This window comes from Callorhinus ursinus, unplaced genomic scaffold (assembly GCF_003265705.2).
Source record: "Callorhinus ursinus isolate GAN/ISIS: 27379988/994484 unplaced genomic scaffold, GSC_fseal_2.0 scaffold7, whole genome shotgun sequence".
In the NCBI taxonomy this organism is placed as follows: Eukaryota; Metazoa; Chordata; class Mammalia; order Carnivora; family Otariidae; genus Callorhinus; species Callorhinus ursinus.
In genome coordinates this window covers 64055006-64079951 of record NW_027397069.1, presented here as the reverse complement: position 1 = coordinate 64079951, position 24946 = coordinate 64055006, and the positions used below count along the sequence as shown (strand labels likewise).

The 24946-nt window shown below is 43.3% G+C and overlaps 1 protein-coding gene across 12 annotated transcripts in view; it reads right to left on the bottom strand.

The window, feature by feature from the left end:
- Nucleotides 1-18508: 18508 nt before the first annotated feature.
- The window catches only part of STARD13 (StAR related lipid transfer domain containing 13), a 531510-nt gene continuing 525072 nt past the window's right edge, over nt 18509-24946 (bottom strand). For 10 of the 12 annotated variants that reach the window (XM_073894705.1, XM_073894704.1, XM_073894702.1 and 7 more), the window contains 2 exons: nt 21847-22023; nt 18509-21135 (listed from right to left, as the gene is read on the bottom strand). In XM_073894705.1, the coding sequence (XP_073750806.1) occupies nt 21018-21135; nt 21847-22023 (295 nt within the window). In that variant the 3' untranslated portion in view covers nt 18509-21017. The other 2 variants (XM_073894707.1, XM_073894708.1) reach the window with 2 other exon arrangements.

Below are 24946 nucleotides of genomic sequence, written 5' to 3'. Positions count from 1 at the left end.
CCTACTCTTTCGACAGGGGCTTTCATTTTCAGTTTGCATCGGGTCCTTTAAGTTAGGTATCCAGCCCTGCTCCCAGAAGAAGGAAATGATACTATAGAAAAAACAAGGAGGTTAAGGTGCTTTAACCAAGAGTCCAAATTTCACTCTTATCCTGATGAAAAATACAGCCCTGACGCAGAGGAAGCGGTCAGTTTGAGGTTGAGGTTGAGTGAGCTTTGAATCAGAACACGCCCCCCCCCCCCCCCGCCCCGCCCCGCCGTCCCTGGCGTCTGGCCAGGGCACGCCTTGCTTGTGAGCTGTGAGGCTTTCCCTGGCTGCCAAATCAGCACATCAGGTGTTGGACAGCATTACAGATAAAGACAACCTGAGGAGAATGGGTTGTTTTCTTTCCTTAGTCACTACTCTTGTAAAAAGTACTGTGTGTCTATTTTTATTCTCATCTTACTTTTCCTCTCCTCACAATCAGAGCTGATTCCAAGGAGAGAGGGAGATTGCAGAGCAGTCTGGTGTCTGTGATGCGGAGCCGGAGAGCTGGATGTGGGCCCAGCTTTGCCTTTTGTTGCAGTGAGACCTTTAGAAATGACTCAAGTCTTTAATTCTTCATTTTCTTGTACATGGTGGTGAAAGATACAATGACAGCTGATGCATTTTAGTGACACGGGTTTGATTATTGCTTTTGTGTCATCGGAGCAAATGTCAACACAGGGAAAAAGGAAAATAACGTGGTAGGATTATTACAAAAGTGTTTGATCACGTAGATGCCCTGAATGAGTCTTGAGGACCTGCAGAGCTCTGTGGACCACACTTGGAGAACCACCGTTCTGTGGCATCATTTGAAAACACTAATAGTTGGACCTACGCTCCAGGGTTCAGAGAGGACCCAGGAGCCTCAGAGAGGAAAAACAAGCAAAACACACAAGACAAGCCCCAAAATGAAAGATTAAACCTTGAACCAAAATACAGAAATATGTCAGAATAGGCAATTATACTTTGTAAAGGGTTTTTGCATGACTATGCAAAACTAAACTAAACTAAAAATGCTAGCAAATGAATTGAGGAGAGTAGTGGTCACTGATGACACTCTTAGTGACCTGGAAATTCAACTGGAAGTAATATTTAAAACACAGAGCAAAAGAACAAGGATGAGATAATCACAAGAAGAAAAAAAATAGATTTTTGGCAGATGTATCTGGAAGAACTAACATGTGAGTAAAAGAAGATTTAGAAAGGAGAAAATAAACAGATGGAGAAGAGGCAATAATTAAACTAATGAAAGAAGAAAATGTCCTCAAGATTAAGAAAGACCTGAATGTGCAGACTGAAACTATTCACAGAGTTCTAAGCAGAAGGGATGAGAAAAAAGAAGTCTGGAAAATTCTTAAACTCCAAGAATGGAGAGAAACCATTACAAACTTCCAGACAGAAATGACTGGTTGCTTAAAGAATCAATGCCATTCGATGTTTCATCTGCAACACCTTAACTAGAAGATGGCGGGCCGTCTCTGCCCAGTGAGAGAGAACTGCCACCTTCCTCACTGAGCGTGTCAGTCACCTCTCAGGATGAAGGTAAAGGTGGGTGTCCTGTGATCCAGAGAAAGTATCACTTGTGCACCAGGGACTCTAGAAGAAACTACTAGGGGAGGATATAGCAGGTAAACCTCCACCCACTACCCGTACCATCACCGAAGGTACGAGAGCGTGGGGAGGAAGAGAAGCCACCATCAGCAATGCACACATAACACGATCCAAATGGACAGCAAGAGACCAGGGTTGTATACTAGCAACCCCAGATAATAAGTCTTAAAATAGAAAGGAACTTTGTAAGGGTAATTCTAAGAATAATCTGGAACTAAAAGTGCTGAACTATTTAAAGGAAATCTAGCAGTTAAGCCTGAAGGAAGAGAAAAGTAATGAGGCAAAGCATTAGGAAGATTTTATCTTGGTCTGCATGAGGGTAGAATTGAGAACAGTAGTGAAAACATTGGAGAAGACTGATCCTATTTAATAGACTATCTTGGTGAAGGGACAAATTATAGCTTGTGTTTTTTTATAAAGAAAATGACAGAAATGTATGTTTTGCTATGAGCCCCTAGAGAGGGGAAGCAAACACTTATGAAATACGAAGTTACAGTAGGACAACAGTATTAACAAAATGAAAAAGACAATGAGAAGAAACTTATGCAAACCAGCAAAAACATAGCAAAAGGAAAAGGAGACAACAAAGTAAACCAAACCGAATACAAGGTAAGCATAAAATGGAAGAAATAAAATAAAGCACAGAAAGCACCATGAGGTCATACAAAACAAGAGCCATCTGAGAAACACTCAGAGCAGGAGAAGCCTGAGGGACAGTATGACTGCATGAAACGTCGTATCCTGAACAGAAAACAGACGTTCAGTAAAAACAAAGAAAATCTGTTTTGGCTTTTAGCCTCAGGAGAAAGAGGAATTCCAGGACACTGGGCATCTGACAAAGCTGTGGACTGGGATTGCAGTTGGGTGTCTGACTGTAACTTTACACAGAGACTCATGCGCTCTTGGGAGCCAGGACATCTCTTTCCCTCAGTCTTTCAACTCTGCTGTTTTTCTTGCATTCTGTTTCATCATCCTTTGACACGGCAGCCTGGGTTTCCAACCACCTGCTGGAAGTGTCCATGACACTTCCTGAATTCATATCTCCTCTGAGGAACAGATCATTCATTCATTCATTCATTCATCTAAGAAATAGTGCCTGCCTACTATGTGTCGGGCGCTCTACCATGTTCAACTATGCTTTGAGGATTAGATAAAGCAGATGTTATTTCATCCTCATGGAGGTTAGTAGATAGTAGGAGAGAAAGACGTTACTCTATTATTTATACAACTCACTTCTGTAATTACAAATGAGGCAAATGCAAAGGAGAAAAAGTTCTGTGTATTGTGAAACTGTTTCTCCAACTTAGTTTAGAGTATGAAGGAGGACTTCCTGGGGGAAGTGACATGAGGCTGAGACCTAAGTGTAGATAGGAGTTTCCTAGCCACTGGGGACAGGTGTGGTGAACAGAAAAGTCTGGAGATGGGCAAAGGGAGAGAGGTAGAAAGTGGACCTATTTATCCTAAGCCTGTTGCTAGGGCCTACTACGAGGTGCATTCAAAATTTCTCTGTCCTTTAAATGCAAATATATTTATTCACTGACTCCTAAAGAGCATGCAGTTTCTTAACATCCAAGCAATATTTACAAAAATAGTTGATCATGTACTTGACCACACAGAAAACCTTAATCTCAAGAAGGTAATTCAGAAACCTAAAAACCACTGATGATCTCCTAGGAAAATATAAATTGTTAAAATTGAATGAAGAAGTAGAAAACTTGAATAGACTGAGCACCATAGCAGAGATGATAAAAGTAATTAAAAATGTATTACTGAAAAAGTTAACAGGATTTGATGATTTCATAGCTGAACACTATTAACTATAAAGGGCAAGCAGTTCTGATATAATTTAAGACTATAGCAGAAAACAAATTGTCATTGTCTTTATGAAAGTGATCCTGTTACTATAACCTGATAAAGATACTGCAAAAAAGATTGAGGTCATATTAAATTCAAAACATTTTAAATGTGATAGTAGCTACAATAATCCAGCAATGTGTTAACAGACTAAGAAACTATGGCCAAGTAGAGTGTATTACAAGAATGCAAGGTTGCATAGGTATCAGGAAATCAAGCAATATAATTCATTACATCAACATATTAAAGCCGAAAAATAAATGAACATGCTAATAGATGCTGAAAAGCCATTTTGATAAACATTCAGCAGCTATTCTTAATAATAAGTTTAAGAATATATGTACATGAGGAAACTTTTTAAGTATGATAAAGACTACAAAACATCAGTAAACATTCTCCTAACTAGTAAAACACTAAAATCACTTTAATCATGATCAGGGACTAGGTAAGATTGCTTGCTCTTTTCATTATTATTCAACATTGTCTTAGAGGTTCTAGCAAATGTAGTAAGAAAAGACAGTAAAATAATTGGCATCAACATTAGAAAAGAAAAGATAAAACTTTCTCTTTTTGTTGATAATATTACCTTCTTGGAAAACCCAAGAGACTTAAGAAAGAAGCACTTGAATTGGTAAGATAGAGAGATAGAAAAATACATATAATAATGAATAGCAGAAATCACCTAAATGTGAAAATTTAATTTGTGGTTGCAATAAAATGCAAAGCAATACTGTGTGAAAAAAAGTATAAAATCCTAACAACCAGTCTCAAACAAATGGAAAATCATACTAAGTTCTTAGATATATACTGAGTTCTTAGGTTATAGACTGAAGGTAATTAAAATGTTAGCTCTCCCTAAATTCACTATATACATGTATATATAATATTTATACATACATCAATTATGATATATACTATAATTCCAATTAGAATTTTAACACTTCAAAATAATACAAAATGTTCTTAAAGCTTATTTGGAAAAAACTAAAAGCCCAAAATAAAATGTATTTAAAAAAGAACTAGTGAGTACAAATCTTACAACACAGTATGTAGCCACTGTAATCAAATAAATAGGGCATTGGTTTTTGAAATAAATAAATATGGTAGAGGCATTGAAAGGAAAATCTAGATTCCAAAATACACGCTATTTTAATCTATCGTGAGGTTGACATTTCAATTCAGTGCAAGAAGGAAGGTGCAGGCTTTATTGGCTATCTATCTGGAAGAAAATAGAAATGTACATTTTCTCTCAGCATTTATATACATAAATTCCAGATAACTGAAGAATTATCTGGAAATTCAGATAAATTCAGCATCAAGAATTAGATATAAAGATAAATCAATGAGTAGATAAATGAATTATCTATATTACGGGAGAAAATCTAGGAGCTGCTACATACAATTTAGGATTTGTGGAGACTGTTCTCACCTAAGACATGAAACCAACAGCAATAGGAGATTTAAACAAGGTCACTGAGGAATTATAGAGGTAAAAATACATTCACATCACAGATGACAGATACAAAGTTAGTATCTTTTAAATACCAAGAGTCCTCACTAACGGGCAAGAGAAATTAAAAATAGGTATGAAATGGATAATTTACCCCAAAGTGGGCATAATGGGGATGAAGATGGATATTTAAAATACTTGTAATCGAAGAAATGCAAATTGAAATAACAATGCAATAGCCCTTTATAACCATGTAATTAACAAAAACAATAGACTGATAACACCCTTATTCTCTTTAGAGGTAAAGATGCAAAGGAAAAGGTACTGTTGTACTTTGCAAATGAAATGTGAATTGTCACAGTCCTTTTTTAACTGCAGTATGGCACTATCTTCTAGAAACAAAAATTCACATACACTTTGATCCACCACTCTCATTCCTGGGAAACTATTCTGAAGAAATAAAAATACATTACTGTAGTAATATAATTTCATAAGAATAGATGTATCATGTTTATTATATTCATACAGTTAGTATCCTGAAACAAGGTGAATTCCCATAAATAGAGGAATGGTGGAATCAATCGTTAAAATAAAAAAAATTTTAACTGTCATAAAACATTATGCAGCCATTAAAAAGAACGCATTATAGCAAAATCAGTTGACTTGGTTAGGATTTCTATGAAGTATTATTGAGTGAGAAAATCTAGCTGCAGAAATGCATAACACTGCATTTCTATAAGTAATACTAATAAACAATGACCAAAGTATGTCATTTGTAAGTATATGTTTGTGAATGTGTGTATTTGTTTTCAATGCTAGGTCGTTAACACAGAACACTTAGTGTGGTTTAGGAAGGAAGGAGGGAGGGAGGGCAGTGGGAAGGAGGTGGGAAGGGAGGGAGGGAGGAAGGAATAAATGAGGGAGAGGGAGGGAGGGACCTGAACTATTTAAAAAGGCAGCATGATCCCCATTTATATTTTCTTTGTGGAATAAAAACAAATAAAAGACTGCTGGGCTACCAATAGGCAAGCTTTCAGTCCCTTTTTCATAAGACCTGACTTTTCTACCTTATTGTTCCTGCGGCTACTATTCTGTTAGTAATTATGTTGCACTTGGCACACTGGGGAGAGTTCTTTTTCATCTTTCCAGCCTATTAAATAACCAGGCACTTCACGTTTCTTTATCACTCCATTTGTCAGGTAGTGTTTGTGCGCATAAAAAGAGAAACATTGTGCAACCATTTTGCCACGCTTGACAGTTTCACGTAGCTGCCAATTGGTGTACCAGCTCCATATTTTAAATATTTTAATTAAACAAAAAATAGAAATCTATACAAGTGAACTTCTGAATAGTTACATCTCCCTTAAGTCGGAGAGTTATAGCACCTTAGGAAGAGAAGCAGGAATCCGTGCCTGAAAAAGGCTTTGCAAAACAATTCTTGACTCTGGGAATGCCTGTAAAACCGGGAGAACCAATCTCCAAGGCCAGCTACTCATTTGGGAAATAGGGAGCAGCTTCAGGGCGGGGGGAGTTACTGACTTCCTCAGTCTTCCTCAAATGCAGTCCTGCGCTCCTTCCCCGGATTTTCTCCTTCTTGTTGGTTTACTCCTTCTCCGGGCCATCATCGGCCTGGTTTCCTTGACTTTTGTCTTATGGTCCCTTTGAAGACCTACCATCTCTCCTGATGGAGGGATCACATAGTTAGTTTAAACCCATTGTTACCTTAACTAACCTTTATAGCAAATGTCCCTTTTCAATGACCCTTGATACAGATCTTAACAGAAACTCGGTGCTCTCGAAGCTAGGTGGATAGGACAGATCCAGCCGGAAAGATTAGTTCTTTTCTCTTCCTTGGGCGTGCTGGGCTCTCGTCTCCTACAAGTGCTCTCCTCTCACACTCCTCTCACACTCCCCCCTTGCCTGTCTCTAGTGTAGCTGCTGAGTCACCCGAGTGGAACTTTTATTTATTTATTTATTTTTGTATTAGAAACAGAAAACAATTCGTTGAATTACTTTGGTACTCAAGCCCAGGTAGAGGTTTCAATTGGAATATTTGAGAATAAATCTTTCATAGCTAGTCCTCCAAAAAACAAAACAGGCTTTGGGAAATTTCAGTTTCTCAGAAACCGTGCTTGACAGTCCCCTAAGAATTGTTCTGTTCCTGTAGAGACAGACAGTTACAGGAAAGTCATTTTTGGGAGAATGGCCACATTAAATGGTAATGACAAAAGACGCCCTGGTGAATTTTGCCATTTTGCATGATCCCGTACTTGATCTAAATTTCAGAGATGTCCCAATACCAATAAGAGGAATGGCTACCACAGTTTCAATTTGCCTAGCAGGGCCCTGAGCACCAGGTCTTTGCAAACAGCTGGATTTCGAGGCTGTGGCTATGAAGGGGACTCAGTAAGTCCTTTGCAGCCCGCAGATGGCCACTCTTGAGGCCTCTGCCTGAATTGCTGTGCTCTTGTTTTTGAGAATGCCTGACCATGCAAATGTCCCACATGACTGGAAATAGCAATTCCTTTTTTTTAAGATTTTATTTATTTATTTATTTGAGAGAGAGAGAGAGCACAAGCAGGGAGAGCGGCAGGCGGAGGGAGAGGGAGAAGCAGATTCCATCCCAGGACCCCAAGATCATGTCCTGAGCCAAAGGCAGATGCTCAACTGACTGAACCCCCCAGGCGCCCCTGGAAATAGTAATTCTTTCAAACTACTTGTGACCTGCTAAGACGTTGCCCGATGACTCAGAGGGTGTTTGCTCGGTGGCTGAGGGAGCCTCGGGTGCAGAGGAACAAGGATGGCGGGCGCGCTTCTCTCTGTGACCCGGAAGCCCTCTGTGAGGCTTTTTCCACTCCTTGTTTTCCCCAGTCTCTCCTCCCTGCATCTAGACGTGCTGCTCTGCTCTGAGGACTAAAGCAGCTTCCAACCCCACCTGCACATTATTTCCCTAGGAACCCCTGGCGTGGGAGCACAATCCTCCTCAGAGCGGTGCCCGGAAACTCAGAACGGAATTCGGCGAGACAGGGGAATGGGATGCTCATGGCCTCTGTCTTCTCCAGAGAACCAGACTGGAAGCCCACTGCCCAGATTCTCTGTTCCCAGGCGGGCCTCGATGGGCATTCCCAGGGTTCACCTCTGAGATTTCCTTTCTTGCCGTTCCACTACTGACAACTGCACATCTAGGCAGAACATTCATTCTGGTTTCATGGAATCAGCTGCTGGTCACTTGGAACTGGGAGCTATTTTTGTCATTTTAAGGCGATTAACCTTTTCTGCTCGATCACCCCCCTCCCCGCCCCATTGTGCCTCTCAAAGGTTTGTCCCCTTTCATGTCTAAGTTTGAGGCGTTCCCCCCAGGGACCCTCCTCATCCCCCCAGTGCTAGCCAGCGTTTCCAGCTTGAGAAGGAACGCATTTGACTTTCTTTTCTCCTGTTCTCCTCCTGTGGACTATGAGGGCCCTTGAAGACGTGTTCATTTAACACATTTCTGTTACTCACATAGGGTGGAATCTGAAAAAGGAAAAGAGCACAAGTAAGCAGAAGGCACACCCCGAGGGTGCTCTCTTTAAGAGCAAGAGTGAGTAAGATTCTGGAATTGTTCTACCTTGTTTTGGGGCATCATCCCTGTGATTATTGCATTCCCTGTGGTTATTTAAACTGCAGATTTGAAATCAATGGCAGCAGAGTCATTATAAAAAGCAAGAACCAGAACTTGAGTTAATTGGATTCTATCATTTCTTCTGATCACTTGGAAATTCTATTTTTTGCTTAAAGTTGAAAACAGTGAACGACGTTTAAAGCTGAATGACTTCATAATGATAAAGGTGGCTCTCATCCAAAAGACGGACAATCACGAGAGTTGATGAACTTGTGGAGAAACTGGCAGCCTCATGCATTATTGTGGGAAGGGTAAAACGGTGCTGCCGCTTTGGAAAATGGTTGGCATTTCCCTTAAAAGTTAGATAAATAATATACCATATGGTTCAGGAATTCCACTTCTAGGTGTCTATCCAAGAGAAATAAAAACCTACTCTGACACTTCTGTCATTTCTACCAGTGTCCATTTGTTAGAAGCAAGTCACTGAATACGGCCCACATTCCAGAAGAGGAGAATTAAGCTCTACCTCTTGAAGGGAAGAGCATCAGTTAATTTGTGGACACATGTTAAAACCACTCTCTTCACCAAATTTTGTTCTACATTTTTTTAGGAGGGAGATGTTTATGGTTGGAAAGATGAGGATGCTCTAAGGAAGGAATCCGTTTGCTTTCCTTTGGTCTTCTATTGACATTATACCATTCATATCAAGCAGAGACCGAGCCCTTCCTTCTCTCTGTTCCTCTACATATACCTTTCAAAAGTCTTTATTATTATTGTTTCTTTTTTACTCTCCTCTATACAGTTTGAAAATCTCAGTACATTCTGGGTTTCAGACTCCCCAGCATGACTCTTAGGGTTTATACCTATATGTCAAATCTCTTCTTGGTATTTTGCCTTGTGACCAAGAATTAGATATTATTACTGCCAGGACCCCAGGAACCCTGGAATCTTCATCATCTCTTACACCAGGCTCTGGAGGCTCTGTGTGCACAGGAACGATGGCAGAAGGGAATCCAAAGCCATCTTTATTAGTGGCCCTGCAAATGTGCAGGATCCGTAGTAAAGGTCAAGGACTCTCCCTTGCCTCGGAATCTGAATCTTAGCCTGGCATGTCCAGGCATGTCATCTGTGTGTCAGGCTGAGCCTCCTGGCCCGGCTGCATATTCAGAAGAGAGAAGGTGTACCACCTGACAATGCGGGGACCGCGCACGTCCGAACAAGGTGGCTGACCTCGATGAATCACAGCAGAATCTGTCCTCTGCCAGCCAAGGCCGCAAAGGGCTGGGCAGACGCCGCCCGGCTGGAGATGGAGGGGATGCTGTTCCCCCTCCCTAATGTGTGCCCTTGTCTTGTTAAAAGCTGGCGTCTCTGGAGGGCTGGCTGTGCAGCCTCACCAGCTTTCTGTCTTCTTCATTATGGAGATTACTGGCAGTTATATTCAAAATGCCGTCCTTCAGAAGATCTGTTCAGCCTACGCCCACCCTGGCCCGCTGTCATGAGCGCGCTATGAAGGCGCACACAGAGTTGTGTCTCTCCACGACGTCAGCTTTACTCAGTCATAAAGCAAGGTGAACACAATTATAAAGCAGGTTCAGGATTCCAAATGCAATGACATTTCACTACGTGTTTAACTTGGCTTGTTACAAGCCACAGGACAAGATATGAAAAGGAATGGGTAGCTAAGGAACCAAATGCAAAGTCAGTCTGAACCCTGTTGAGATAAGACCTTCTCTGGTCCGGGTCAGCTCTCGGTACCTACTGCTTCTGATGTTCAAGCTGTGCAGGATCTCGGTTCTGTTCTGAGATCCATCGGGCAGAGAAGTGGTCAGGCTTTGAGGGGTCAGGGTCTGAGGAGTCAACAGTCTGTGGCAAAAAATTAATTAAAGGGGTTTAGTCCGTCTTAGGCCTTTGCAGACCTCCTCTGTTTCTGCTGGTTATCAGTTTGAGTGTGTCATCGGCTGGTGCTGGTCTTAGCTCACTGCCCTTGGCACAAACAGGCCACTGGTCAACATGAGTGACTCCATCTTGCTCTCTACACCAGCAGAGCTTCCTGACTTCCACACCCGACTGCTGACTTCCTCATCCCCATTACAGAGGAACCCCCCTTCTCATTAAGGGAAGCGGTCGGGCAAAGATCAGATTGCCTGGATTTGAAATCCAGTCCTCGTTGGGTGATGTCAGGAAAGTCACCTGTCCTTTCTGTGCCTCAACTTGCTCTTTTTAGAAGTAGAAATAATTGTATCTGTTTCATTGAATTGTTATGAGGATGGATACGTAAATTCCACACACATCTGTGCATATATGTGAATGTGTATGAAAATTCGTTGGCATACAGCAAGACCTCAAGGCATACAGTTGTTGTGGGCTTCTCACCTTTTCCTTGCCCGGGACTTTATTCCATGCGTGGTCAGTGATGATCAGGGTTAGGAAGACAAAGACCACATACCATACAGGGCATCAGAAAGCTCCCCTGCTGTTTGTACTTTTTTAGGTCTGAAGTTCCAGTTCCCGGTGGTGCCCCACCATTGGGCTTCATGATTCCCCTTGGAGAACGTTCGCCGGCTTACCGCTCCGTGAGGTTTTCTTTCTGTCGAGTAAGGTACAAGTCTTCTTCAGCCTTGGATCCCTCGTCTGGCCTCGACTCCCTTCACTGTGTGGTGGCCTTAACCCTGTCCTGGGACTAAACTGCCGCTGGGAGGCTTTCTTCCTGATCTGTACCACTCACGATGGCCCCTTGAACACCCTATCTCCAATCTCTGCATAACACCTCGCCAGTGGAATGTGGGAACAAGAGGAGCTGTTTGTTCTTGAACTCCCAAATCCTTGAACAAAACTTACACAATGTTTGTCGGTCTTCTCAGGGAAAAACTGCCCCTGCTCTAATAATCGGAGCCCGGAACGGTAATCTACTCATCAGAACTATAGGGAACGGGGCTCTGTTAAATATGCATGTGGGCTCTCTGGGGAAGATTAGGATGGACATATAGGCTCCGGAAAGTGAGCCATGCAACCAGACCACTGCTGCATTTATTTGAAATGCTTCATCTCTGGTTTGATGTTTCCATTGAGCCAGCTGATAGTTTTCCTGCTTTGTACATATAATGTTGATTTTATACTGGACCCACCACAAGCTGGTGGAAAGCCAAGAAGAAATTTGCTCTCCTTTGCCACTTGCAAGTTGCTTTTGAGTTGAACATTCTTGTTTCGTGCAGTTCCTAGAAGAGAGGCACTGCTCTGGAGCATGTGTTCCTTTTGCTTGGCGTCCGGAGGGCGGCTCAAGCAGATCCCAGTGATGGATGGTGTCACCCCCAGTAGCTGCTCTTCAGAGAGCACGTTTAGTTTCAGATGATTGGCTAGTTTGATTTTTCCAAAATACTTTGAACTGCGCATCTCCATGGAAGGCAGCACGCTCTCTCTGTGGCTCTGAATTGACAGGTATGCCTCTTTCTTTTTTATTTTCCCCTTAAGATGAGGAGCAACACAGAAACTGAAGGATCATGAGGAAAACCAATGAATACTCCCAAATCCAGCCATCTTTTTTATGCAATGCTCCCCAATTTGGCACTTCCTTACTTGATGTCATCAACTCCTATCGTGTGGAGCATGTCTTACCTCCTGTTGCCCCACCAGCCCCGGGAAAGGCTTTGCCCCTTGGCTGCCAATCTAACATGGGATGTGGGCAATTCCCTTGGGTCCTCCTTGGGCACAAGTTTCCTGACCAAGCTGTGCATTACACACTGTAGACAACATGGACACCTTGTACCATCTTTTGAGAATTCTTCAGGAAATGCCCCAGGGGCTTAGAAACCAAAGGCATTGGACATTTTCAGAGAAGAAAGATCAGATTTAGATGCTTTTAAGTGGTGGAAGAGGAGAGGGACAAGGCCGTTGGGAAGGGTCAGGTGGGAGGAGGCTACCAAGAAGAGATCTTCTGAATTCAAGGCAAGCTCCCCCACCCTCCAAGGCCCAGGGCAGGTGCAGCGCCCCAGCCTCCCAGGGAAGTAGGGACCACGCAGGAGAACAATGATCTTGCCCACCCCAGTCATTTTGGAACAACAACACCAGGTTGACTTTCAGGTTTAGGCTTTATTTTGTATGGTAGTGTAATTTCAGATTCTTCCGAACTCCAAAAATAGCTCACACCAACCTGCTGATGCCTGAAATCCATGTGCCCTCTGATTCCCAATAAAGAGATAAAAGGTTTAATTATGCAAATCTATGGTGGAGTAGTTCTGTCTGAAACTCATTCATATTAAAATGTCATCAGTTGGGGCGCCTGGGTGGCTCAGTCGTTGAGCATCTGCCTTCGGCTCAGGTCATGATCCCAGGGTCCCGGGATCGAGCCCCGCATCGGGCTCCCTGCTTGGCGGGAAGTCTGCTTCTCCCTCTGCTACTCCCGCTGCTTGTGGTCCTGCTCTGTCTCTGTCAAATAAATAAATAAAATCTTTAAAAAAAGATATCATCAATCAGCTTTGTAGCATGTGGGATGACTGATACATAAGGGGGGTGGTGAAGGCTGTCTGCAACAAGGTGGCACTAGAGCCTGGATGTGACGGCGGGCACAGGGAAGGGAAGGCCGAAGCCCCATTTTGCGGCCGGCTCTTCTGCCATGCCCAACGGAGTCAGCGTGGTGGTGTTTCCTCTGAGATAACCCAGATTTAGGGTGGTGAATCAATGAAGTTCTGATGTGTGATTATTGTCTGTAATCCAGAGGGTTGAGTCCCGCCCTTTGATGAATAGATGGAACTGGATCTTCTGTGAGGTGAATTGGTACTCATTCCTTTTGCCCATCAGTGCTAGCTCATCACATCATGAAGACTCGGGGGAAGGGTCTTAGAGAAATGTGGGCTTGGGCTCAGGCAGGCCTTTCCTTGCAGGAGAATATGTTCACCTGTGCCAGAGTAGAGGCTCAGCCGGCGGGGGTAAAGCGAGGCAGGCTGGAGAGTTGGGGGCCTCTAAGGTCAGACTTGGGTTGGTAGGCTGGAAGATGAGCCACTTTTATTTTATGTTTAAGATTTTATTTATTCACTTGACAGAGAGAGAGACAGCGAGAGAGGGAACACAAGCAGGGGGAGTGGGAGAGGGAGAAGCAGGCTTCCCGCTGAGCAGGGAGCCCGACGTGGGACTCCATCCCAGGACCCTGGGATCATGACCTGAGCTGAAGGCAGATGCTTAACGACTGAGCCACCCAGGCGCCCAATGAGCCACTTTTAGGCGCAGCTTTAGTTATACTTTCTTTTGAACTTCTCCCCAATATATTGGTTGAGTCTTACTACAGGTGACACCCTGGTCTCAGCCAGGGGTGCTGAGGTGATTTAGGGAGGAACTGGGGCAGCTCCCTACAGAGATATCAGGGGAGAAGTGGGTCTCTCCCCCACCCCCCGAGGACCCCTGAAGGTCAGTGTGACAAGAGCAGAAAGGAAATGTGTGGAGCCCAACAGTGAGCTGAGGAGGTCATTGTCAGCAGGTGTGGCTACTGTTTGGGTTGTGATGAGGATGTCAAAACTGAAGAAAGGGAGCCTGCACCTGAGCACACCAGAGACCTGGTCTCCAGAACTCCCTGAAGTACCTGGGGACCTTTGAGATATGTTAATATCTGGAAACCATAACAGCAGGGGACTCGATCATGTAGGCATAAAAAGAAAATGTTACAGTCTGGGACATGTGGATTTCTAACATCCGTTCATCCCAGCTTGCCCCACTTTCTGACTGGCTTGGAAGATGCAGCCATCATGTATCAGCAAGGGTCGTTCTCAGGGGATTTGTTTGTCTGGTGGTGGTGTACTTCTTTTTCTTCACAGGAAATAGTTCTCTGCAAGTTGATTAATTATTTGATCATTCCCATCACTGTAATTTTAGAAACTCTACAGGAACTGGAGAGAAAAATGGTCACGGTATCAGTTGGAGCAGTTCATCACCCAGCCCTCACTCAGTAAGGTTTTTCCTGACTACCTAATCTATCTCCTACCTCTGTTTTTATTTTTCTTTGTAGAACTTACCTGGCCAATTATTTATCTTGTTTCTTGGCTATTTTTCCCACTAGACCGTAAGCTCCACAAGGACAGGGATTTTTGTCTTTTTGTTCACTGATTTTATCCACTGTTTCATTTACTTAAAGCATAGAACAGAGTCTGGCACGTAATGAGTGCTCCGTACATGTTTATTGAATGAATGAACTAATCAAAACTGTTTTATTTGCTGTAAGCAGGTGGTTAGCATTTGCTAATTTCAGAAACAGCCACATTTGACGTCTTGGGGAACCAGTGAATTCTCTATTCTTTGTACTCTTGAAGAGGTGAAGTAGTCAAAGCACAAAATGTAAGTTATTTCAATAGCTTCGGAAAACTTTACACAATGTCCCTAGGTTATGACTTCCATGTCTATGGCTTCTGTCATTCTAACATCCAGGTTTTATATGCCCTTTTCATTTTGACAATATTTATGAAGTGATGTAGCAGAAAGTCTAAGATCAGGAGTTTCAAAGGGAGGCAAGACATGGTCCATGCCCTCAAGAGTTTATCATCTAGCAGGAGAGTTAGATTTATTGCTAAATAATGAACTGCAATGTGATTCATGCAGTAAGAGAAATATGGAAAGAAACAGGTGGATTTGAGAGGGATGGTCAGGAAATTCCATGACTGAATAGGGCTTTGAGGAATAAATAGGCTATCACATGACCAACAAGATGGAGAGAAGGTCAATGCAAAGACACAGAGATGTGAAACAGTGGTGTCACTGGGCCTTTAAGTGTATGGTCAGAAGAGGCAGGAATGACGAAACGGAAGTGACCTAAGGAACACAGCGTTAGCTTGAGTTTCAGACCTTGTGTGTCCAGCTGGCTCCTGGGGACCCCCACCTGGATGGTTCCAGGCCATTGCAAGCACTATGTGATCAGAGCCCAACCGACCACCCTTTCCGCCATGGTTCCCTTCCTTCCCTGGTCCCATCTGAAACCTGTTCTTCCTCTTCTTTCTCCCTATATCAGTTAAAGGACTCACCACACACCGTAAGCTCATTATACCAGTTCTTGACATCTTCAGATCATATAGCACCTAGAATGATCTGGAGCTCCCTGTGTCTTGGCATTTTGGTTTGAAGGTGTCTTCTCTGAGGTTGTCAGATGAATACCAAATTTACATGGATAACTACACGTGTAAGAGGAAATAGGGGAAAGCAACATGTTCCAGAATAAAAGGAAAGGCAAGTTATCATGGAGTAGTATCAGCTCAGGAAGGCCCGTGGTATCAATCACTTTATTTATTTCTATCTATGTAGAAACCAAAGGGAGAGGAAAAGGCAAAGATGGGGGTGTCTTTGTACCCTTGCTCCTGCATATAAGGATATGCCAATTCTCTTTTAACCCATTTTAAGTCTTTGCCATCAAAACAAATGTCAATTCACTTCTCTGCTTTTTGGCTCAATAGATAATGTCCAAAATCCCTGCTGCAGCTTAAAAATTCCTGGCTTGTGACCATCCAGCTTTATCTCCTGCCCCCACTCACTCCCATCCTCTGTACCCTTTGAAACTCTGCTTTAGCCACACCCAACCTCCACCTGATGTCCAAGCACATCTTTTCCCTTCACACTGTAGGTTTTCCCCGTGCTGGTCTGTCACTCTTCCCAAGTCCCTGGGGGTCACCGCCATGTCTTGTTACCCAGTAACTTACTACTGGATATTGTGTGTGTGTGTGTGTGTGTGTGTATGTGTATATATATACATATTCATCCTCATTACTTTCAGATTCTGTATTTGCAAATTTGCCAACTTTCTAAAACTTATTTGTAATCCTCAAGTCAATACTCATTGTTCTTTCCTGGTCATTCTTGGGTATGTGCAGAATGGCATAAAAATGGTCACTGATATTCATGCACATTCCCAGCCAAGATCAAGCAAATGTGACCTCTGCCTTCCTGTTTCAGCCCTCATACCATAAAGAAGTATCCTTTTCAAGGTGTATTTAGTACCACATTCTTTTTTTCCATTTTTGTGCTTTTTGTCAGTGATTTTGCTGTTTAAAATGGCCCCCAGGTACAGTGCTAAGTGTTGTCTAGTGTTCTTGAAAGCAAGAAGGCTGGAATATGCCTTAGAGAGGAAATATGTGCATTAGATAAGCTTTGTTTAGCCAAGAGTTTTAGTGCTGTTGGCTGTAAGTTCAATGTTAATGAATTGACAGTATGGTACATCTAGAAAAAGGAAGGGGAAATGCACTGATCTGTAAGTGAGGCTACTCTGGAAAGTAACTCGAATGATGCATGACGAAGCTGTGGAAAAGATGGAAAGTGACTAAACTTGTGGATTCATGAAATGATGGCCCATAAAAAAAGGTATTAAAAAAAAAAACATTGTAGTGAGGCTGAAAGCCAAAGAGATTTATAGTCACATTACTCAGGGTCCAGAAAATATTGCCTTTTTTTTAAAATTTATTCATTCGAGATACAGAGATACAGAGAGAGAGAATATGAGCAGGGGGAGAAGCAGAGGGAGGGGGAGAAGCAGGCCTCCCGCTGAGCAGGGAGCCCGAAGCGGGGCTTGATCCCAGGACCCTGGGACAATGACCTGAGCCGAAGGCAGATGCTTAACCATCTGAGCCACCCAGGCGCCCCAATATGAAGCCTTTTTGACTGTTGTTTTACTATAAAGAAATACTGTGGATAAATAATTAGTTGTAAGAAACTTGTATTAAGTAAGTCATGTCTAAACAGAAATGGACATAGAACAAAGTTGTATATTGATTGGTTGACAAAAATGTTGTGAGTAGAGGCTCATAGGAACCTAGCCCTATTTTTCTGCTGGGAGCAGTGGTTCAGAACTGCTAACCTGTGACAAGAAGGGACTGCTGCTTCTATTTCTATACCACACTGTCTTCTTTGTATCCACACCTCTGCCTGCCCAGTGTCCCACCCTCACTCAGTGTTCGGTGAACGCGTTCTGCATGAACAAACGATGCAGGAAGTTTTGCTTCAAAGGAACAGCATTACTTGGGATTTTGAGCCTCATCTGTGCACAAGAAGGATGTGGGTTGGGAGGCATCTGGGTGGCCTGTTGGGTGGGATTGCTAGAATGGAAGTCAACATTCAATGTACAAAGGATGTAGTCTGCCCAAGGCATGTCCAACGCAGCATGTTGTCAGTTGTTCAAACTCCGTGGCTTTACAGTGTTACAATGCTGTACCTTCAAGTGTTTATTTCTTAATCCCTTGTGCAGTCAGCCCCCACTAATTTTGTTTTTGTGTTGTGAGTGACACTCCCCTTTGCTGGGGTCTATTTTAACCCTCTATGTTATTTTCCTGAGAAGACATATAACCAGTTTTTCTGTAGCCAAATACCAAAAGACAGAAGTAGAACAATGTCAGACCTAAGAATTTCAAGTATGCTTGCAATCGAATTTGAATTCATATGGTCTGGGGTCTCGGGACATTCGTGGCCAGTGGCTGCTAGAATGACCACCATGTTCTCTTCTTTCACATGGAAGGACAAAGGGGGCAGCTGAAATTCCTCCTTGGCCTCTGAGAGGCAAAACTTTCAAGTAAAGGGGGAAGGCATGAGGGAGACACGCAGAGAGCAAAGTTTGGAACAGTTTTATGGGGGCATATGGTCTTTTGGGTTAGTGGCTTTTGCAGCCTGTAGCTGAGAATGCTAGGGAGAGCCTGCTTACTTAATTTGGAGCTACTTTTGTTATCTTTTAGAAGTAAAGCAGAGAACAAACAGAATGAAGGCAAGAGGTTTAGAGTGAGATGTGGCTGCTCTTCTTGGTCTAGTGGTGCAGCCAGAAGTCTCCTCATCACACCTCAATTTGTTGTCTACTCAGTGAAAATGAAATGTAGCTAGAATTTACTGAATCTTTGATAAAAAATACCATGTGTTTTTACAACTTCCAGACTTAAGAACAATGAAATGTAAAAAAATAAGCCCTTCCCATCACTTTAATGCCTTACACACAAATTAAGGCACCCAGACTGTTAGTGAATGTTGGTAACAACATCCTTGTATTTGGGAGAGATACTGAATACAGGTTTTCCACTTACAGGATGAAGCATGAAAATCAACATATATTTTATAGAAAATAGGAAATATTTAATGTATATAAATTTATTTGCCTTGGCAATTATTTATTTACAATTGATGATTGATACCAACAATTGAGGTAAGAATATACATGAGGTATAAATATAATATTTAAATGCAATATCATATTTTATTTCCATTGGCAAGATAACAACGAATAAAACACTGTGGTATTTGACAAACAAGCTTGATGCATCGTTTCCCTCCTTTTTCCTTTTTTTTTTTTTTTGTAGACGCACTGTGTTATGCAGCAGTGATGTGATTAGTACGTGCGTAAAAACAGAAAAGCCAGTCAGATAATTTGAAGAGAGGAGGAGTCAGAAATACAATCACATTTGTTTTCAGTATCCTCTTGCTTCCCAGAGTGTGTGGTCTTAGGGCCAGCAGCACGAGCATCCCCGAGACTTGTTAGAAATGGAGACTCTTACTCCAGACTGCCTGAATCAGAGTCTACATTTGAACCAGATCTCCAGGTGATTCGTGTGTATGCTAAGCTCGGTGATACAATTCGATTCTTCTTGTGTGTCTATCATATTTTCCAAACACCTAGGATTCCATCTCTGGACAGGAATTAAACGAGACTAAACTTCGTTAATCTTGTCTTTGCATAGGCAAGTAATCCATCCTATATGGTTAAATTTAAGATGCATGGCAGACGTGAATTTGTTTTGTTCACAGAACCCTGCCCAAATTGAAAATTATGGGTTTGCTGGCACCTTCTTGTGTAGGCAAGGAAATGAAAAATTCCTGGGCCATAATTCAAATAGTATGATTTCCCTTGCACCATGCAGAATTCATATATAGCATTTTTTATTTCTCTCAATAAAAGAATTGCACATTGCTGATAGGAGGAAACATTACTAATAACATAAATGCACACAATACAGAAAAGGGAAAAACATTTTTTTTTTCCTCCCACACCAGTTGCTAAATTATGATACCAATCTCTCATGGATTACCAAAGAAAATCTCTCCCTGAAACCGAACATAATAACTTATCTTCCTCTCTACAGTTGTGGAATTACAATAAAAAAAACCCCACAACTTAAATCCATCAGCAATTGGTTAAGGAGAGTCAATCAACTTAGTCTATACAATAATAAATAAGGTTGGGTCAAACACCTAGGGAAGCTTGACTGGCTAATGAAGAAATATGAAATTAAGAAACCTGTTTATGTTTTCTAACACTAATTGCAGAGCATAGTTTTGGTCTTACTGTTAGTTTAAAACTCTGTCTTTCAAATTGCAAAACTTGAATGAAGAGCATCGTATAGAGCAAAATAAGAATTCCCTGAAACTGCTATGGTCCAGGACACTCGAATGACATCGCCTCCCCTTGCCTGGCTTCCAGAGTTCAATTCAGTGCAATATATTGGTAAGAAAATGCCAATTAACTGTGACCAAACAGGGCACTGGTCATATAGAATGACACTTAAGAACATGATGAAATGTATCTATGAAAACCTGATAAAACACAGAGGCTCCCTTTGGCTGTGAATATGCAAAGGCTACGCTAGTTGGCTCTAACCAGCAGGGAAATAAAGTTTCTTTCAGTCAGCTTGTGCTGACTCCAGTGGCCCGTGGGCATCTGACATGTCCCTGAAGCTGCATCTGGCTGGGTCCATGGGCAACTGGTCCCGCAGCCTTCCCTTTGGTCACAACTTCTTCCTCACTTCTGTGCTTTTAAGAGGAGTAAGTATTCTTTTCCTGGCTTTATCCAACACTCCACGCTCCGTTTTTGAATAACACAAACTGACAACACATAAGAACCTTTGAATGTTGTTTTCCTTTGGTTCGCTAATCTTTGGTTAAACATCAGGGCAGACTGACAGACTACACATTTTCACACCTCGGTGTTAGCAGCAGATTCTGCTCCGTTTACAGGACAGTGGGGGGATGGGCCCAGAGCAACTTGGAAAGAACCACGTGAGTGAGGAAGGGACTCACTGAGTCAGACGCGTTCCTTTTCAAAAGACGCAAATATATATAAAATTGGTATTGTACATATATACAATAAAGATAGAGATATACACACATATGTACATATGCTATACATACATTTATTTACAGTTAAGAATACGCTTCTTAGAAGCCTTTAAATAGCAAATTAGGCAATGCACAAGGAATAATCCATTTAATTTTAAGTAACATAGATAAATGTTCTGATTTTTAAAAATATTATATTAGTAGGGATGTAGCCATCTCCAGGAGGGCTAGGAAAGTTCTCAGAAATTCTTGCATCTTCAACATTCTGACTCCTCAGTGTTTCCATCTTTAAAAGCATTAACCATGTCACTCAGTCTCTCTCTCTCTCTCTCTCTCTCTCTCTTGCTTTCTCACAAGCACTCTCTCTCCCACAAGTGTTTCCGTTCACTTCCTCTTCCCTGAGTTTGATGTAACACTGGGGAAAACTCAGATTTTAGTTTCTGGACCCTCAGCAATGAGGGGCTGAAAAGAGTTTCTAATCCTGGCAACTTCCGCTGCACACAGATGTCCGAAGCCTTTATTGTACCACTCTGGGGAGTGACCTCTGTGGGGACAAAAATCAGAAAGGAAGTGGGAAAGGCTTTTTCCAAATCTCAGCACTTTATCACGGTAGACAGGGCTGTCCTGTGCCCTGCTCATGAGCGCGCTTGCCTACAACTGGGGGCTGACCCCTGAAGGACCCGAGAACCTCATTCTGTCATCAGGTGCCTGGAAAATGCTTTTCTGGCCAAGTATTCAGTCTGTCTTTTCAGCGCTAAGATTCAGACTGAATTCTGGAACTCACTGAGGAATCTCAGTGTCTCTGTACCCAGACGAAGAGCTTGGTCCGCATCATGACTGCCCTGATGGGGTTGGATTTCAGTTAGCTACTTCTGCAAGCAGGGCAACAGGAAGGGACCACACAGGGAGAGCAGGCACGGCAGCAGCACAAGAGAAGGGGCCTCGCAGTGACTGAGGAGCCACCACGTGGTGTGTTTGCTCTGCGTGAGAAGCACACATAGGTAAGCGGGAACAGTGCTGAAAAGAAAAACGAGCAGAGGGCTGCAGGAGAATGTCAGAGTTTTAGGAAAGATGACGAAAAGGAAAGCAGAGAGGGGGAGGCGTCGGTAATCATCGATGAAAGCATGCTAGTGGCAGTGAAAAAACAAAGTACAGTGAAACAAGAAGTCAGGACGACAAACAGGGCCCTGGCGACTCCGCCACTTGAACTGAGGCTCCCAGTGCGAGCCTGCCATCCTGGGTAGTGCACACTTACTTCAGGTCTATCCTGCAGATGTGGGTCAGTCTCGATTTGCCAGAGCCGCACGGTTCTATCAAGTACTGAGAATCCATCACCACGGCCCGCACACCGCCCATGAGCTGGGCTTCCTCGTGCTCCACAGAGAGGGACACCAGGGTACACATGCCTTTGGGCAAATCAGTCTTCCAGGTCCTGTAGCAAAACAACCGGCACATCAAAACTAGGACTAAGAGAGAAAGAAAAACCTGGACCCTGCGCTGAGGGTTACACCTACATTTTCCTGCTCAAATCCCCATCCTACTTACTTAGATTAAACTAATGGCTTCCATAAGGGTGTGTAAAATTTTTACAGTGCCGTTCAAAGCAAGCCCCTCAGCCCCCTGACCCAGAGGCTAGCGACGGTCTTGCAGCTTGCCAGTCTGCCTTTGGAACCCCCAAATCGAGGCTGCAGAGGTTCCTGGCCACTCCTGAAGGGCTGGTCTTAGAGTTTTAGAATTAGGACTTGCCCATTCCATTCGTTCAGCAAACATCTGCTGGGCACAGGAGAAGCCACTAAGGACACAAAGATATACAGCCAAGGAAGAGGGAACAGACGTACAAAGAGACCCACAAAAGACCAAGGAAAGTGCAGTGATGGGGCTGTGCACACAGTGCTCTGCAACCCTGTGGAAGGGAAGGGGGGCCTACAGGAGAAGGCGATGCTCAACTCAGTCCTAAAGGAAAAAGTGAGCTGGGGGTGCTTAGCCTGAAGTAACTAAACCCATGTGGCCTGCTAACTGTTTTCAAATACCTGAGTGGCTCCCGAGTGGAATGACAAAAGCACAGCTGATCTGACCCCAGCAGGCAGACATGGGACGGCATGTGTCAGCTCAGGAGAGGGAAGACCTGACTCACAAAGTGCACTCTCCAAAAACGAACCAGGTGGTATGAGGAGTAGTAAGCTCCCTGTTACAGGAGCTATTCAAGCCGAGATGGGGCTACCCCTTGGGAAAATGTTGTAGATGGAAGTCGGGAACCATGAGGGCATCTGCATAACGAACATTTCTATCACAGGACATAGGCTTCATTATCATAATCCCAGTTATTTACCTCACAAACCCTACCCCCGGCTTGGCCATGTCATCTATAACTTCTTCCGTCCCATCCTACCACACCAGAAAGAGAAACTATTATACGTGCCCCACAAGAACCTGGGAAGAAGCAAGCCCTACACAAATGCCTAGCAGCTTCTCCACGGGTGCGACCATTCTCCTCATGCCGGATGATACGATTAGCAATAAAGATGGGGAGTTGTACAGATTCGTGGGGACAAAATGGAAAAAGCTGCCGTAACCATCACCGGAGGCTCCTGGGGATTTAGAGAAGGAGATAACGCAAGTACAAGTGGCAATCCTGAAGGGATTGCTAGTCTAATAGGGCGGCACTCGGAAGATAGGAAGTGTGTCTCGGCTCTGAGATTTCCCCACCGTACTTGTCACTTTCTACCTTCTGGTATCATAACCACAGGCATCCCTTGTTGCAGGGACCATGTCTGGCGCATGGTTAATATTCTCGAGTGTTGCGTTCTTCCGTATTAGAGACTCATGACCCACCCACTTTCTCCTTCTAGTTGTGGGTCAACTATCAATGCTGTGAGACTCTGCCTTAACCGCTATATTTAAAATTCAACCCCTTGCCATCCTCCTACCTTACTTATCCTCCTCCTGCCCCTCCCCATAGGATGGGTAACATTATCCCCTTAATTATTATTTATTGACCCTCCCTCCCTGATAAAATGTAAACCCCGAGAGACCGCAGGTCGGTTGTATTCACTGCAATATCCCCACAGCCTCCCCACGGGGCTGGAATGATGCTCTGCACTGAGCAATAGGCTGGTGGGACTGCCAGGTGGATCGAAGGAGGGAGGTTCCATGCATGGACTCCGACCCTCAGCCCCCTCTAGGGGGAGGGAAGAGGCAGGCTACGGCATGGCTCCATCCACATGGCTGCCATCCCAGAAGAACTATTTGATTTGCTGCTTACAAGAACGAAGGTGTGCAGTTTAAATTCCATGAGATGACAAATGTCCCCCTAACCGTGGTAATAAGCCACCCTTAAGACTGACCACATTCTCCACCAGGATCCCCAGGTTGCTAAGACAAACACATATATTTAGGGAAAAATGGCCCTTCAAATTCAGGGTCCCAAGGACCAATTCCGAAGGCCCACGTGAAAAGTAACCTGGAGTGTGCCATCAAAACGACTTTCATAAAGAAACTATTTGAAATAGACATTTGGAAATTTCCCTAGCGATTCCTTTGACCCTGCTAATTATGGGAAGAGACAGTGTTTGCCATCAGTTCTCAATAAAAGAGAATACACTGATTTAATTATATTTTATTTGCTTTCTTAGTTTCCGCAATCCATGTTCTTTCGGATTCACTGCTGACTCACCAGCTCATGGGCACAGCTGCACACCTCCTGTCACGGGTTGAGCTCCCCCTTCCAAACCCAGAGGGCAGGGGGCCAGAACTCAGCCCACAAACCGATCAGAAGCAATGCTTCAACAGTAGACAAAACACTTGCAGGCCTTGTCCAGCCCTGAAATCTGACTGGACATCTGACCTTCTCTGCATAGTTGGACCTTCAGGGTTGTGCCAAGCTTTCCCTATGTGGCAATGAGTTGTGAAAATCCGAAGTTATACAGATGGGTTTTGAAGTTACACACGCTTCCGTTGTGGGAGTTACAAAAACCCAAGACTTGCTTTCCCCAGGGAGGAAGGCAAAATCAGGAGACAAGTCCGATTCGATTTGCATAATTTGGCAGAAAGTGCAACTGGACAAACAGCAGCTATTCTTGGGACTTTGTTCTGAGGAAATGAACAATATTTACGGCCTAATAAACCGTATGCTCCATAGCAAAAAGGGCCAGAAGGGAGGCCGGCAGAGCCATAAATTGGGTGAAGGAAGCAGGAAGTCGGGCATAAATACAGCGAAGTCAGGTTTCACGGAGGGAAATGCGTGCCAGCCTAGTGTTCCCAGTGGAGGCTGAACTTCGGTGGTAGAATGCTGTGAAATGCTTAAATATGCAGCTCTTCATCTGCTTTTGGGGAAAAAAAAATACCTTAAACCCTAG